The sequence below is a fragment of the Pelodiscus sinensis genome, chromosome 4 (assembly GCF_049634645.1).
Source record: "Pelodiscus sinensis isolate JC-2024 chromosome 4, ASM4963464v1, whole genome shotgun sequence".
In the NCBI taxonomy this organism is placed as follows: Eukaryota; Metazoa; Chordata; order Testudines; family Trionychidae; genus Pelodiscus; species Pelodiscus sinensis.
Window position 1 is genome coordinate 70,345,636 of NC_134714.1, and position 17,593 is coordinate 70,363,228.

Consider the following 17,593-nt stretch of genomic DNA (forward strand, 5'->3'; position numbering starts at 1 on the left):
TCCTCCTGTCCCCCTGGTCTGCTGGGGGGATCTAGCAAAGCCGCTGGACCCCCCCCAGAAGACCAGGGGGACAGGAGCAAAGCCGCCCAGGCGGCAGGGGTCCCGCTGCCTGGGCGGCTTTGCTCGTTTGCCCGGGAGCAAAGCTGCCCAGGCAGCGGGACCCCCGCCGCCTGGACGGCTTTGCTCCTGTCCCCCTGGTCTGCTGGGGGGGGGGGGGGTCCAGAAAAGCCCCTGGACCCCCCCCACCCCCCCCCCCAGCAGACCAGGGACACCCGAGCAAAGCCGCCGCCTGGGCCGCTTTGCTCGTTTGCCCGGGAGCAAAGCCGCCCAGGCAGCGGGACCCCCGCCACCTGGGCGGCTTTGCTCCTGTCCCCCTGGTCTGCTGGGGGAGGTCCAGCGGCTTTGCCATAGGGCTACGTCTACACTGGCCCCTTTTCCGGAAGGGGCATGTAAATTTCACTAGTCGTCGTAGGGAAATCCGCGGGGGATTTAAATATCCCCCGCGGCATTTAAATAAAAATGTCCGCCGCTTTTTTCCGGCTTTTAAAAAAGCCGGAAAAGAGCGTCTAGACTGGCCCCGATCCTCCGGAAAAAGCGCCCTTTTCCGGAGGGTCTTATTCCTACTTCAAAGTAGGAATAAGACCCTCCGGAAAAGGGCGCTTTTTCCGGAGGATCGGGGCCAGTCTAGACGCTCTTTTCCGGCTTTTTTAAAAGCCGGAAAAAAGCGGCGGACATTTTTATTTAAATGCCGCGGGGGATATTTAAATCCCCCGCGGATTTCCCTACGACGACTCGTGAAATTTACATGCCCCTTCCGGAAAAGGGGCCAGTGTAGACGTAGCCTAGGTGTTTAAGATTCACCATTAAAGGGTGGTTCTAGTCTGAAAAGTGACCCAGTAACAAATGCTACTGCTCTCTGTGCAAACTCAGATGTGATTCTGAGAGTCAAAAGAAGCACTCATTCTCTCTCCTCACCACCCCACAACTCCTTAGCAGTACTAAAGATTCTGCAATCTAAATTATGCTCTCATTAACAGCTGTAAAAACCACTGGCTTTCAACAGGTATAATGGATTGGAATTTAATCAACAATTCTATTGAGAATGCACAAGGAAAATCTAACTCACAATTTTTCACTCCCTCTTAGCATAAAGGCTCTTTGCCGGACTAGTTAGAATAAGGAGGAGTTTTTAGGCTCCTTTGAATGTCCCAGCCTTTGTCATTAATGTGTGTAGATAGGATTGAATACCTACAGCAAGCAGATCTGCAACTTAAGGAGGTATTTCTATTGAACCACTTTTCAGAGGAGAACCACATAAGTACACACTGGAGCTGGTCAAATCTTTCCATCCAGATGAACTTTCACAGAAAATGTTTTACAAAAACAATTCAATTTCAATTAAGTTTGATTTCTAAAGAAAACTTTTTAAATCCATGTTCTCATTCCATTGAAAAGGGAAGGTGAGTGAGGTAGTATCTTTATTGGATCAACTTTTAGAGCTCTATAGAGCTCTTCTTCATGTTTCTTTCACCCACAGAAATTGGTCTAATAAAAGATATTACCTCACACACCTGGTCTCAGACTCTGGGAACACCACCACTACAACACTACAAACATTGACAAGTTTACAATTTCTGCAATAAAATTAAAATGAAATGCATTCCAATTTCATTACTATGAAAAACTGATGTTTTGACCTGCTCTGATCATAAATGGGGAGGGTCACACCACTTATTAAGGTTGCCCAACAGTTCCCATTATAAGATCCTGTTTTCGGTTACTTATATCTTTGTCAAACAAAGTTTACCATGCCAGGTGTCTGCCTGAGGCTGAATTTATTTAATTTAAATTTCAGCCAAAACAGTTCAGCTGTTTTCAAGAACAAGGCTAGTGAAAAAAATGTTTTGCACATGCAACCTTAATTCTGGTATTTCCTAACTATAGAACTTGACTTTTATATTTTAACATATTTTGTTGTAATATGCATATACCCACACATAGAGAGACTAGCAGATTACATGTTGTATTGGTGTCAAAGCTAGATTTGGCTGAATATTTATAGATTATTGAGATCCCCCTGCTGAGTGACAGGACATTAAGATGTTTCATGGGTCTGGGATCAGTTTAGCCCTTGCAAATAAATTAGTGGCAAACTCAAGGTATTTTCTAGTTTTTTTTCAAATTTACAAATCATACCCAAGACTTGTTTATTCTGAACAGAAAAGGCTAATGAATGCACAGACAATTTCACTTAAAATCACCATGGAATCAAGCTCTGTTGCCACAAAACCACTCCTCTGTCTCCTTTTCTTGGTCCCGGTTACTATTTGTTCCTCTTTGCCTCTGCCCTGCACTTTTCACATGGGACACCTTTTTCTCCAAATTACTAGCCATAAATATTTTTGTTGCACTGATTTTCCCCAGCTGCTTCTCATTCTACTGGGTAACCTTGATTAACTTGGGAGCATTGTAAGAGACACAGTTGAGCAGCTCTGTTCAATGAAGAGATGCAGGAGGAAGAAGAGGTAGTTAAGCTGCTGCCCTGTGTTTTCTTCTCCCCATGCCAGCCCAATGGGCTGGGACTCTATATGATTCAGAAAACCCAAATGAGGACGCATTACAGATAATTAAGTGGCTGGCATCAGCCAGTTAGCATCTATTGACATTTTGCAAGAAAGTTTCCACAAGGCTATCCAGGCAAGTAACACAGCCACAGTCTGTAAGATCAACCACTGTACATCTTAGTGCTACAAAGTAGTTGCATCCGTTCCCCTGTTACCACAGCACAGAGGAGATTTCCCTCACCGCAGCTGCCACAAGCTGTTAAGGAGTTTGCTACAAAAGTAAAATAATTTGGAAGCAGTGAACATCCAGGGAAGGCTTCTGCAACTTCAGGAACCAGTTCATATCTAGATTTCCACCTTATTGAGCCCAAGGGAATATATACATCACGACATGTCAACTTAGTATCATGTGGGACTCTCCAACTGAAAGTAATTGTTATTAGGTCTGGTCCACACTCAAAATTTAGACCTATTTTGCTGCACTGCTCAGTAAAAGGAAGATTTCACAACCCTAAGAAACAGTTAATCCAACCACTAGAGATCAGTTTCTATCTTGGAAGAGCAGAGAAATAAGGGGTGAACACAGGCCTCAGGGGGAAAAAAAAAGCTTGACCTTCTGCTCACAAACAGGGAGGAACTAATAGGGGAAGTAGAGGTAGGTGACAACCTGGGAAGCAGTGATCATGAGATGGTAGATTTCAGGATCCTGACCAAAGGAAGAAAAGAGAGTAGTAAAATACACACCTTGGACTTCAAAAAGGCAGATTTTGACTCCCTCAGAGACATGATGGGCAGAATCCCCTGGGATGCTAACATGAAGGGGAAAGGAGTCCAGGACAGCTGGCAGTATTTTAAAGAAGCCTTATTGAAAGCACAGAAAGAAACCATCCTGACACGTAGCAAGAGAGGCAAACATGGTAGGAGACCAGATTGGCTTACAGGGGAAATCCTTGGTGAACTTAAGCACAAAAGGAAGCTTACAAAAAGTGCAAACTTGGACAAATGACCAGGGAGGGGTTTAAGTGTATAGCTCGAGAATGCCGGGGGGGTTATCAGGAAGGCGAAAGCGCAAATGGAATTGCGACTGGCTAAGGATGTGAAGGTTAACAAGAAAGGTTTCTACACACATGTTAACAAGAAGGTGATCAGAGAGGCTGTGAGGCCCCTACTGGATGAAGGAGGTAACCTAGTGACAGATGAAGTACTCAATGCTTTCTTTGCCTCTGTATTCACGGACAAGGTGGGCTCCCGAACTAATGTGCTAAGTGACGCAAGATGGGATGAAGATGGACAGCCCTTGGTGGGTAAAGAACAGGTTAGGAACTATTTAGAAAAGCTAAACGTACACAAATCCATGGGTCCGGACTTAATGCATCCAATGGTACTGAGGGAGTTGGCAAATGTCATTGAGGAGCCTTAGGCCATTATCTTTGAAAAGTCGTGGAGATCAGGAGAAATCCCGGATGATTGGAAAAAGGCAAATGTGGTGCCCATCTTCAAAAAAGGGAAGAAGGATGATCCAGGGAACTACAGGCCGGTCAGTCTTACTTCGGTTCCTGGAAAAATCATGGAAGGGATCCTTAAAGAATCCATTTTGAGGCACTTGGAAGAGAGGAAAGTGATTAGTAATAGTCAGCATGGATTCACAAAGGGCAAGTCATGCCTGACCAATCTGATTAGCTTCTATGATGAGGTAACTGGCTCTGTGGACATGGGAAAGTCAGTGGATGTGATATACCTTAACTTTAGCAAGGCTTTTGATACGGTCTCCCACAATATTCTTGCCAGCAAGTTAAGGGAATGTGGATTGGATAAATGGATGGTAAGATGGATAGAAAGATAGCTAGAAGGCTGGGCCCAGTGGGTAGTGATCAACGGCTTGATGTCAGGATGGCGGTCGGTTTCTAGCGGAGTGCCCCAAGGTTCGGTTCTAGGACCAGTTTTGTTCAATATCTTTATTAATGACCTGGATGAGGGGATAGATTGCACCCTCAGCAAGATTGCGGATGACACTAAGCTAGGGGGAGAGGTAGATACGCTTGAGGGCAGAGATAGGGTCCAGAGTGACTTAGACAAATTGGAGGATTGGGCCAAAAGAAACCTGATGAGGTTCAACAAGGACAAGTGCAGAGTCCTGAACTTGGGACGAAAGAATCCCAAGCATAGTTACAAGCTGGGGACCAACCAGTTAAGTAGTAGTTCTGCAGAAAAGGACCTGGGGGTTACAGTGGATGAGAAGCTGGATATGAGTCAACAGTGTGCACTTGTAACCAAGAAGGCTAATGGCATATTAGGTTGCAGTAAGAGGAGCATTGCCAACAGATCCAGAGATGTCATTATTCCCCTTTATTTGGCTTTGGTGAGGCCACATCTGGGCTACGTCTACACTGGCCCCTTTTCCGGAAGGGGCATGTAAATTTCACTAGTCGTCGTAGGGAAATCCGCGAGGGATTTAAATATCCCCCGCGGCATTTAAATAAAAATGTCCGCCGCTTTTTTCCGGCTTTTAAAAAAGCCGGAAAAGAGCGTCTAGACCGGCCCCGATCCTCCGGAAAAAGTGCCCTTTTCCGGAGGCTCTTATTCTTACTTTGAAGTAAGAATAAGAGCCTCCGGAAAAGGGCACTTTTTCCGGAGGATCGGGGCCGGTCTAGACGCTCTTTTCCGGCTTTTTTAAAAGCCGGAAAAAAGCGGCGGACATTTTTATTTAAATGCCGCGGGGGATATTTAAATCCCCCGCGGATTTCCCTACGACGACTAGTGAAATTTACATGCCCCTTCCGGAAAAGGGGCCAGTGTAGACGTAGCCCTGGAGTATTGTGTCCAGTTCTGGGCCCCCCACTACAAAAAGGATGTGGACGCACTGGAGAGGATCCAGCGGAGGGCAACCAAAATGATTAGGGGGCTGGAGCATATGACTTATGAGGAGAGGCAGAGGGAGTTGGGTTTGTTTAGTCTGCAGAAGCAAAGAGTGAGGGGGGATTTGATAGCAGCCTTCAACTTCCTGAAGGGAGGTTCCAAAGAGGATGGAGAGAGGCTGTTCTCAGTAGTGACAGATGGCAGAACAAGGAACAATGGTCTCAAGTTGCGGTGGGAGAGGTCCAGGTTAGATATTAGGAAAAACTATTTCACTAGGAGGGTAGTGAAGCACTGGAATGGGTTATCTAGGGAAGTAGTGGAGTCTCCATCCCTAGAGGTGTTTAAGTCTCGGCTTGACAAAGCCCTGGCCGGGTTGATTTAGCTGGGATTGGTGCTGCCTAGAGCAGGGGGCTGGACTTGATGACCTTCTGAAGTCTCTTCCAGCTCTATGGTTCTATGATTCTAAAACCAAAGGGAGGGTAGTTTAGGTTACTTTACATAAATGGAATTCTCCACACAGAAGCTTATCATGCCAGCAAAAAACTGGTGTGCAGCTAAGGTCGGAGACTTTTATGGAGACAGAACTCTTTGAGGAACAACCCTGAGAAGAGAGGGTGACCGTTCCTATCAAGAATGCAGATGAAAGATTTGCCAAGATACCAGCTTCCTCATATCCAAGTCCTCCTTTATGCCTCACTTCTTCCTTGGAGCTAGTGTGAAGGAAGCCTACTGAAACATTCAAAGAACTAAACCAGTTGCAAGGGACTCGGGCCTGGCTTCCCAGTAAACGTCACCATCCCCACTCCCATCTATGGGATTGCGGACTGTTTTGGCAAAGAGCATAGTTTTGTGCTTGCTGTACAAGGCTGAGCACTTTTTTATTGTTTACACTCAAAGCTGGAAATCGCAAGAGATCTCATAACAAAATAAGCCTCTTCTCGTGTTACCAATGGTTACATTTCACTAACAACATCATAGGACCTTTTGCAGCATGAAGGAATCTCAAATAGCATCTCCAGGTTTTGCAAAGAGAAATAAAACCGCACTTGAATATTATACTTAATGATAATGTAGTTTATAAATGTGAATAGGTATTTAAATTGTTAAGTATATTGATATGGCCCTGACAGCTCACCCACAGCGCATTTATCCTTGCTTTGCATTATTCTGCTGAACATTAATTATAAAATCAAACCTGGCTTCCAGTTTTCTCTACCCGGGTGAGTAAAAGAATAACCTAAACACCTATTTAACAGCATTCAGGAGAAACAGTGTCAGCTTACTACAAGGCATGCTTACGTGTTCTTATTCACTTGAAAGCCATATCCCTTCTAGCTTCCCTCGCCTCTCTTTAATTCACTTGTTTTGTTGCCAGTTCTAAGCCAGCACATGGCTGCATAGGTCTGCTTTCTACAGCCTCTGCATCCTGAGCTGTGTGCTTTCTAAAGACTGCTTGATGACCAGGAACAGCACTACTTGTTGGCGGAGTTTGCGGAAGCTTGTGCATTGAGATCAAGACCTTGATGTTCATGGGAAGAAGAAGGAAGTTTTATTTTTGTGCTTGTTTTGCTTTGAGCCCATGTCACAATATACCTTTGGCCAGAAAGGGGTATACAGGCAGTCCCGAGTTACGCGGATCCGACTTATGTCGGATCCGCAGTTACGAACGGGGCTTTTCTCGCCCCGGAGGACTGGAGCGGCGGGACGCCCAGATGCGCTGCAGTCCCGCCGCCCCCGTCCTCCGGGGCGAGAAAAGCTGCTCCACGTCTCCCTGGTCTGCTGGGGGGGGAATCCCCCCCAGCAGACCAGGGAAACGCGGAGCAAAGCCACAGAGCATGCCCGCAGCGGGACAGCCCGGGTGCGCCTGGGCTGTCCCACTGCGAGCGTGCTCCAAGGCTTTGCTCCCCGTCTCCCTGCAAACCAGGGAGCAAAGCCATGGAGGACGCGGGCGGTCCTGCCACCCGCGTCTCCCTGGTCTGCTGGGGGAGTGGGGGGGAGTGCAGCTAGTGCCCCCGCTTCCCCCCCTCCCAGCAGACCAGGCTTTTCTTGCCTACGCCTGGGGTAGAGCAGCTGGGGCGCTGCCGGGTTGGTCCCGCAGCGCTATTCCTCGGCGCTACTGTACCAACCCGGCAGCACCCCAGCTGCTCTGCCCCAGGCATCCTGATTGAGCCACTGCTGGTCAGTTTCAGCACTGGCTGAATCAGGACTCCTAGGGCAGAGCAGCTGGGGTGCTGCTGGGTTGCTCCAGCAGCACCCCAGCTGCTCTGCCCCAGGCATCCCCAAGTCAGCCGCTGCTGAAACTGACCAGGGGCTGACTACAGGAAGCCCGAGGCAGAGTTGCTCTGCCCCGAGCTTCCTGGAATCAGCCGCTGATCAGTTTCAGCAGCAGCTGACTTGGGGACGCCTGGGTTTCTTAAGTTGAATCTGTATGTAAGTCAGAACTGGCGTCCAGATTCAGCCGCTGTTGAAACTGATCAGTTTCAGCAGCGGCTGACGCCAGTTCCGACTTACATACAGTTTCAACTTAAGAACAAACCTACAGTCCCTATCTTGTACGTAACCCGGGGACTGCCTGTACTGGATTTCTTCCCTGCTTGAAGAATCCAATCACATGAGTGCACTTCATTGCCTTTCAGAACATAAACACTAGGTAGTGTGGGACAGCAGGGAGCCCACCATGGTGGGAACTACATTAAAACTTCTAACACTCCTGGGCTAATCAAGGTAACGCAGCAGAGTAGGATGCAATTGGGGTAAATCAGTTTAGCACAAATTCCTTATGGCAAAGTTCTAGTGATTTGGAGTTAACCGGTTTTCCAGGTGTCAAGTACAGGACACATGCTGTAATGAGGAAGGGATAGAGAGATCAAAGAAGAGACCCAGGGACACTTTATCCCACTCAGACCCAGACAGGTAGTCCTGGGATCTTCTTCAGAGAGGGTACTGGGAAAGCCTCTTTCACCTCCACCTGGGCAAGTGTTAGTATAGAACCCACCACCAGACTAAGCTTCCAAGAGGCCTCTTATCATACCATTCAATGCTTTTATCATTAAAAACTTTCCCTGGGTAGCCAGTAAGATACCAGTGTAACTTATTACACTGGTGGCAGAAAACAGCATATCTATCTCCCTCTTCAACTGCTGGAGAATGAAGGAGGAAGTGTCAGAAATCTATAAACATCTAGACGACTGGTTTCAAACTTTTTATATTGGTGACATCTTTCACAAAGCACGCCACTGAATGTGAGCCGCCTATATCAAAATAACCATCTTGCAACCCTAAAAGTGTCACAATCCCCAGTTTGAGAATCCCTGATCTAGGCCAATCCACTTATACAGGGGCACTTTGTATTGGTGCTGCGGATGGGAGGAAGAGAGTCACATATTCTCCCAGAGCACAAATCATTTCTAAGATTACAGGTGAGGCACATCTTTTATTAAAGCTCAGAAATGTATAAGACAACACTAGCCCTGAGCAATTTAAGGAGGCTGGTTCCTTATCACAGAAGGTCACATGACTAAGCAGACTCTTCCTGGAAGTTATTCATGATTAGTCAGTTCTTCCACAAAATGTATAGAGCAGCCTTAATCCTAGTCCTCCATTAGCATGGTGAGAGGTATGGCATAATAATCTGAGTACACTAGGAGTTTGATCTTGCACTGAAGGAATCAAGTCCTTCAGGGAAGGACACAAACAATGATCTCGTCAAGCTCTCCCAGGCCTCCTGACAGCGGGGGGGGGGGGGGGAGGGGAGCGAGAGGAGGTCTAGGAGGGCAAAGGGGGTAATTGCACAGAAGCCCGGCATTTCAAAGAGGCCAGGAGTTCCTGGCCACCACCATTGCTACTGTAGCAGCGGTGGTGGCTGGAGCACTGGGCCCCTTTGAATCGCCGCAAGAGCACTCTCCACCCGCTGCTCAGGATGGTTCTGAGTGTCAGTTCTCTGTGTGGCGCTATGGACTAACTGCCCTCAGCCCTGCCCCTTCTGCCTGAGGCCCCACCCCTTCCAAGGGTTTGAAGCCAGCCCCCTCCCAAACCTGCTGTGACTGTTGGTCCCACTGAGCTCTCGTCTGGAGAAGCCTACAGCTCAGAAGTTGCCTTACTCTGGATTGTATTCACTGGTTTATATGGATTTTAGACCTATGCAACATTGTGATAAAACAAAGGCAGATCTTAAATATCAGAAATTCGTGCCTATGAGCTAAAACAACCCTAGCTGCAGGCTATGCTTTTCCTAGGGATTCCTTTATCAAAAAGCCAGTAAGCGGTCAACCATTGGTCTGGCTAGGCTGAGTACCAGGTACCTCTTGGCCTGCAAAAGGCATTGATGCTTGCTTTTGTCTTTCCTTTTACAAAGTCTTCCCAAATATACCATGCAAGTCAACAAGAGTGTCACTGCTTAGTTCATGAACTCATCCCTATGGCTGGCTGGCTCTTGAGCGAATTCTGCAGGCACAAGAGGGTTTGTCTTTGCTTCAAGCCCTACGTTTCTAGGATTCTGACATTTCCAAATGATAAAAATGTTTTTTTTCAACCAAAATAGCTTGCCAAAATTGACACTAATTTGTGAAACACTTCAGCCAATCCGCATCCATAATTTGTGTGTTTATAAAAAAAAAAAAAAAAGTTTTACCTGAATAAAAGCTACACCTAGCTCAGAACCCCAACTGCTCCTCTGCATCCAAGCTCAGTGCTCTGGCTTTCTCAGGAGCAGGTACGCTTGCAGTTGGCTACTTGCTCCTGCCTCTGAGAAGATTCAGACTCTTCTGAGTAGAACTGGGTAAAGTTTTTCTCAACACTTCTGTGCGAGCGCACACACTGATTCAGGTCAACTGAAACATTTAATACAATTAGTATCTATTTCAGCAAGTTTTGGTCCAAATAAGCATACGTTTTGGAAAAGTCAGACTCTTTAGACTCAGACACGTGGGGCTGGAAGTGGCATAGTTTTCACAGAAAAGAGACCCACCGGAGATTAGCAAGTAGTGGCAATTAAGCCACTCACCTTGAAAACAAAGACCTGGGTTCCAGAGTCCATATGCTGGAGCAGAGATTCAAACCAGAGCCTCCCACATCTCAGGGGAGTACCCTAAGCACTGGGCTATTAATGGGGTCCTACCAATTCAGTCTATTTTGGTCAATTTCATGATCATAGGATTTTAAAAATCATAAGTTTCATTATTTTAGCTATTTACTTCTGACATTTCCTGGTGTGGTATTAACAGAGATCCTGACCCAAAAAGAGTTGTGGGGTGGTGGCAGTACTGCTACCCGTACTTCTGTGCTGCTGCAGGAGGCAGTGCTGCCTTCAGACTTGCAGCTGAAGGGTGGCGGCTGCTGGCCAGGAGCGCAGCTCTGAAAGCAGAGTCGCTGCCAAGCAGCAAGGACAGCATGGTATGTTATTGCACCCTTTCTTTTGTGCTGCTGTTGGCAGCACACTGCCTTCAGAGCTGGGTGCCAGGCCAACAGCTGCTGCTCTGACCACCCATCTCTGACTGCAGTGCAGAAGTAAGAGTGACAATACTGTAACACACCCCCAAAAATAATCTTGCAACCCAACCCCTCTGCAACTTCCTTTCCGATGAAAACTCCAAATTTGGGAAACACTGGCCTCACCATGAAATCTGTATAAAGTATAAAACAAACAGCACACAAAAGACCAGATTTCATGGTTCGTAATGTTTTTTTCATGGCCATGAATTTGGTAGGGCCCTGGCTATTAGATACATTGGGGCATCCCAAGCAGTGGTTTTATGACTCTAGCCCCTCATTTCCTTTGTTTATGAATAAAGGTGCTTTTCCACCTTCCATTTATTAACTATTCAAATTTCAGTTGAACTTGAACTGATGGTTTGGGGGGAGGGGTATTATTATTTTTCAGAACTGGCAGGAAATAAAAAAGGAGGCAGTTATTGGCACAACTCTAGTTCCAAGAACTCCAATAGCTCCTCCATAGAGCTCTCCGCAAAAAAACTCAGGAGAGTTCTAACTGGGTCCAACTGCTATACCAATGCAAATGACTGATCCAAGCAGGCCCTATTTTTCTGAGGATCCTTAGGATCTAGGGCAGACGGCCACACTTGGGTCTGGCAGCCTCTTTCTTCTTCACTGTGCAACCGCCTTATGCCAGCATGAATTTTAAGACCAGAAGGGACCTTTATATTCATCACATCTGACCTCCTGACTAACACAGCGCAGACCACTAGAAACGGAAGAGTTGCTTTAACCAACAGAAGGGCACATAGCAATGAAAGAGAAATTCCTACAAAGACACATGTGTTCTCTATAAATCTGCCATTCATATCAAAGCAAAGTAACTGACTCAATACTCAGTGAAACATCTTTTAAATTTGAAACAACAGAAGACGGGCAAATATCTCCCCTTCTCACTCCCAACATTTACTCATGAGTCTTATAAATTAGCTAGTGATGCTACAGAACTGTGTATAGGTCGAAACTCCATCACCCAGACTTCCCTGGACCAGCATTGTTGGGGTGACCCGGCGGCCTGAGACCAGGAGCATTGCCAGACTAGAGGACTGCTGAGGTGGGAGTCCAGAGCCTCCCCCCTCCTGGGGCAGCAGCGAGGCCGCTGTGGGGAAAACAGAGCCACTGTGGAGAGACTGGAGCCCCCACTAGGGGGAGAGTGGAGCCGTGGGTGGCAGTGGAGCCACGGGGTGGAGCAGAGCCCCTACCGCTTTGGGGAGAGCAGAGCCACAGGTGACAGTGGAGCTGCCAGGGGGGAAATGGAGCCTCTTTCCCCATTGGCCTCCCCTACTCCAGCAAATTCCATGGTTCAGGACCAGTGAGGTCTCAAGGGTGCCAGACCAGGGAAGTTCAACCTGTACAAAACTTTGCTTACTCTTGTGATGGAGAAAAGGAAGACGTTGGTTGCATGCATAAGCAAGCAGGAACGAAGGCATGGTTACAGTGGCTGAGGTATTTATACTGGATCTAAGGCACATTGAGCTGGAAGGAATTGGATTTTTCCCTGAACTGCCAGCTTCAACTGAAAATGGTTCCGTGGCTGGGCACACCATCTTTGCAACAGTGCTGTGCAGAGGCAAGGCCAAGGAAAAAGGATACATGTTTCTGACAGGGTTAGCCTCCAATTTGCAGTCTCCTGCACTATCTAGTCCCTCCCTACTTCCCTCCTTTCCTGCCCTGCCCCTGAGTTACTGCATAAAGGGATGAAAGGGAAAGAAATGGAGCACACGCTTCCCTTCATTGTTCCTGCAGCCCTGTGGAAATTAGAGTGGTACCAACTGCTTGAGATTCTAGCCTTGCAGTCAGCAAATGAAAGATCAGGAGAGATCTGTGAGTTTGCAAGGGCTGCAAGATAATCAGTGACCCAAGTAGCAACTTAATTTGCCTGCACTGTAGGCTAATACCTACAAGGAGAGTCTAACAGGCACCTGAACATACATTAATATATCCTGTTATACATTACTTCAGATTTAATACATTACAGATTTACAGAGACACACTTTGCCTAAAATAAGCAGCAGGCTGACCAGTATTCTGCATTGTTTTATCTGAGGACAGCCAAATATTTTCTATCCACCTGTTCTCTTCCTGCCTCAAGCTGAGCCACATAAAATCTTGCTAAGAAATACCCTACATGTGCAAATATATGCTGGTGAATATACACAGGAGAAGAAATGAATTCTTGAAATGTATATTGATTTGACAAAAAAAATGTAGCATGTTCCCCTTGCTCCAAAGCCTCATCAAATTAAGGTCAATGATCTAATAAGCAAATAACTTTACAATTTTAAGTGGTTTTGAAGACACCCCTCCATGAAAAAAGCTCTTCTGACTTCACAAAACAGGCATTTTCTTGGCAAAGCATCAGTGGTTATTGGTTTTGAAAAGAAAAAAAAATAAGAATCCTACATCAGTTTCCATAGTAGTTATTCCACTTCAAGAAATGGCCTTCATCCTAATCATAAGAATGTGAGACTGCAGAAGGCAGCATATGTCAGAGCCATTTTTCAGAAGCAAGGATAAACTGTGATGACACTAAACGGGGAGAAGGGGGGGCTGTATGATGGGGAATGGGCCAGGAACCAATGATTTCCCATTATACCCATTGGTCCCCAAACCCTATCCCATCAACATCCGTTATCCTGTTTGAGACTTTTCAAAGATGTTGTACAAGACAAGGAAAGTGTATAAACTATAACAGGAGTGGCTGTGATATTTTCTAATCCTTTCATTTAATACTTTCCACACAAAAATTCATGCAGCACCTAAGGGTGCCATTTTCACAAGCATTCAGCCTAAACCTGCTTCCACTGAACTCAATGGGAGTTTTACCTGGCAGAGCACTTCCGAAAAAATCTCACCTTTAGTGACTTGCTCATGACTCCTAGAGTCCTGTGCTCTCACCACCTGACGGCTTAATAAATAAGTGTCAATAATAAAAGACAAGGCAAAAAATACAGGTTAATCTCAATCTGTTGCCCCTCCAGCAGACTCTACATGCCCTGTCATCCTCAAAGCAGAGTTCTATCCCATGCAGTGGTGAAAGTAACTTAAAATTTCTTACAGCTACTGTCCTATTGCAACCCAGGTTCCTGCCAGCTCTTTAAATAGCTCCCTGCTAGCTTTTGCTGCAGCTCAGCCAGCTCTTGCTGGAGCTGCATACTAGGATGCACCTGCTTAGTTTCACCTCTAATCCCATGAGGGCTGTGTTTTGGACTTGATGCCATCTTATTCCACATGCTTATTTCAAAAGCATGAGACTATTCTAGGACTTCATTTTGAAATTGAATTTCTATCAGATCTCAAAAGGTCTGGCTGGGCAACCCTATTCAAATAAATAAATGAACACTTTACTGAAGCACAGAACTCCACTTACCTTTCCTCCCTGAGTTACCCTGGCTCGATGGCTTATCAGTTACTGAACCTTAAAGGGAAACAAACAAAGACATAGTTTGTTTACAGGCAGCATGACAACACAGTCACACAAATATACTTCAATAGCCTGATCCCAGGGGATTGGTTTTTACCTGGCAAGAACTCCATCTAGGGTTCCAAGACCCCACTGTAAGAGTTCATGGCCAACACTTAAGGCAGTACAAGAGACAAATATTATGCATTAAGGCTATCAAAACAGGTCAAATTAGACAAGAGAGCTTCAGGCCTCATCTACACTACAAAGTTTTGCAAAATAAAAGTCAGGCTTCATTGACAGGACACTGGAGGCATACACACTGCAATGCCCTTCTACCAACAACACAAATCTTACTTTGCAGAAGAAACAAAACCATTTCGACAAAATGTTTTTTGCAGCAAAGTGATATCCACAAAATATCAGTGGAGACATCATGGCTCTGCAGGTGGACCCCCAGCTAACTGCGGGGCACCTCCTTTCCTTTCTCCACGCGCTACTCATGCAGCTCAACCCCACCCGCCCTCCTCTGCACACTGTGCACCGCCACTTCCAGCAACTGGATACTAGTTCAGACTGGTGGGACCAGATCATCATGGCATTGTGGAATGACCAGCAGTGGCTCCAGAGTTTCCACTTGCAGGAGGACACCTTCACAGAGCTGTGTGAGTGGCTCACCCCTACCCTCAGGCAACAGAACACCCACATGAAACCATCCATCCCCCTCCAGAACGGAGTCGCCATGCTGGACAGCTACCAATCTGTCGGGAATCAGTTTGATGTGTAGAGAACAACTGTTGGGACCGTGGTCATGCAGGTATAGGTCTCTCGTGCTATCGTCCCAGGAGGCTGGTGAACTGGGGGAACGGGGTTCCCTAGGGAAGGGGGAGGTGGAAGCCCCTTGCCTGGAAGGTTTTCAGTCCCGCCTTCACAAAGCCCTGCCAGGGGATGGAGCAAGTTGGGGTTACTCCTGGTGGGGGGGAGGAGCTCAGAAGTCTCAAGGGCCCTGGCAAACCCTGTGATTCCCTGTTTGTCTCCTTCTCCAGGTGGTGCAGGCCCTCAACACCATCCTGCTGCGCAGGATCATCATGTTGGAGGACATGCACCCCATCATCGCTAGCTTTGTCACTATGGGCTTCTCCAACTATCGAGGGGCCACTGACAGCTCCCATATCCCCATCCAGGCCCCTGACCACTAAGGCATCCAAATACATCAACCAGAAGGGGTACTTTTCTGTGGTGCTACAAGCCCTCATGGACCATTGAGGCCGCTTCACTGACATCTACAGCAGATGGTCGGGGAAGGCACAAAACACCCATGTCTTCTGCAACTCCAGCCTCTTCCAGAAGGTGCGCGCACACGCACATGCACTTTTTTACCATCAGGATCAGGGACGTGGACATGCCGATGTGCACTGTAGAGGAGGATGCAGCCTACCCGTTGCTCCCCTGACTAATAAAGCCCTACACTGGACACCTGGACTCTACCAAGGAACATTCTGATCCCAGGCTTAGCAGGGTCCACATGGTTGTGGAGGGCACTTCCATCCAGGTAAAGGGGAGATTCCGTTGCCTCCTCAACCGCCTGGATGTTGTCAAGCGGAACATCCCCCAAGTAGTGGCGGCCTGTTGTGTGCTCCACAATATTTATGAAAAAAAGGGGGAGACATTCCTGCCAGGGTGGGGGGCAGAGGCCGACTGGCTCGGCAGGGCCTTTGAGCAGCCGCGCATGGCTGCCATCCGACAGGCCCATCAGGGGCTCTGCATAAACAAGAGCCCTGAGGGAGAGTTTCACACAAGGCCCACAGTGACACTCCCTCCAAGCCTCCCCACAAGGGGTCTGTGCATTGCCCCTCTTTGCCCTTCCTCCCACACCCCTCCCTTCCCCTGCACAGACAATAAACCACGCTGTTTTGGAACAATAAACTGTTTTTTTAATTGGGGTATATGTAACTGGGAAGGAACTGGGGAAAGAACCTGGGAGGGAGGGAGGGAGGAAGGGAGGGAGGGAGGGAGAGAAAAGGGAGGAAAGACTCAGGGGTGGGGCTGGGAGTGGCACCTGCCTTGAGTCGGGGGCCCTCGATGGCCATGCGGGGGAGGAGGGGAAGATGGGGGGAGGGAGAAGAGACGCCCAAGGATCAGGAGCTGGGGCAGGAGCAGCTACCAGGAGTGGAGGGCAGGGGTAAAAGCCATGCAGACGGTCTGGCCCTGCTGCAGCAGCTCCTGCCAGGGGTTTCGTTGCAGCTCCAGGTCCGCCTCCATTCTGCAGTCCTGCCAGTCCAGGAAGTGCTGCAGGGCATAAAGGGAGGCAATGTGCTCTCACTGCAGGTCATCCTGGGCTCACCTGCGCCTGCAGGTCACGTGGGGTCAGGAGGAAGACACAGGAGGTGTAGTACGCGCCCTTCTCGCGGTTGGCTCAGCTGTGTAGAACAAAGAGAAGGTCAGTCTTCCCGGGAGACATGGTGCCTGAAGCCAGCCCTCGTCCCACCACGGCGTTAGGAGTAAGGCCAGCCTCTCCAGGCACCCCGTGAGCAGGAGTGCAAGGCTCCTTCCCAGCAGGCTCCTGGGGCTGTGGACTGGTGCTCCATGTGCACAGGCTACTGTGCAGTCCCCAGGCTGAGAAGGCTGAGCAAGGAGCCCCTCACCACCTGATCCCTCCCCCTCCGTGAGTGTGTGTAAATAATGTGGCTCACCTAATGGGCCTTCCCCGCTGTCATCCGATCCCTGGCTGGCATCCTGGCTGGTGATACCGGCTCCACAGCTGGGATGGCTTCCTGGATGGCAGGCATTGTGTCCACTGGCCTCCTCCTCCACCTCCTCCTTCTCCTCATCCCCAGCCACACCCTCTGGGTGGCTCATGATGGGCATCTCTAGCCCTGAGTCCACAACAAGAGGAGGGGGAAATGGGACTGCCCCCCTCCCAGGATGCAATGGAGCTGCCCGTAGTAGGGGCAGGCCTGGAGTCCTGCCCCTGAACAGGAGCTGCACTCCCTAGCCTTCGTGCAGGCCTGGTGCAGTTTTGACCTTCTTGCACACCTGCTCCTGTGAGCACGTGTGGCCCAGGCTTTTGACCATCTGGCCACAAATGTCCATATTCCTGCACCTGGTGTGGAGATCCCGCTGGTTTTCTTCCTCATCCCAGATCTCAAAGAGATTCAGGATCTCTGCACCAGGCCAGGTCCTCCTCTTTTGGCTCTGGGCAGGGGCTTGGGAGCTGCCTGAGGTAGTGCTGGCAGCTGTGGAAGGCTTGGCTTGAGCACTGGGCTCAGCCATGGCAGCA

At 48.2% G+C, this 17,593-nt stretch overlaps 1 protein-coding gene across 6 annotated transcripts in view; it reads right to left on the reverse strand.

Annotated features, from left to right (window-relative positions):
- SMOC1 (SPARC related modular calcium binding 1) overlaps window positions 1-17,593 on the reverse strand; it is a 180,652-nt gene that overhangs the window by 73,259 nt on the left and 89,800 nt on the right. For all 6 annotated transcript variants that reach the window (XM_075927322.1, XM_075927321.1, XM_075927320.1 and 3 more), the window contains one exon: window positions 14,281-14,328. In XM_075927322.1, the coding sequence (XP_075783437.1) occupies window positions 14,281-14,328 (48 nt within the window). The remainder of the gene's footprint in view (window positions 1-14,280; window positions 14,329-17,593) is intronic.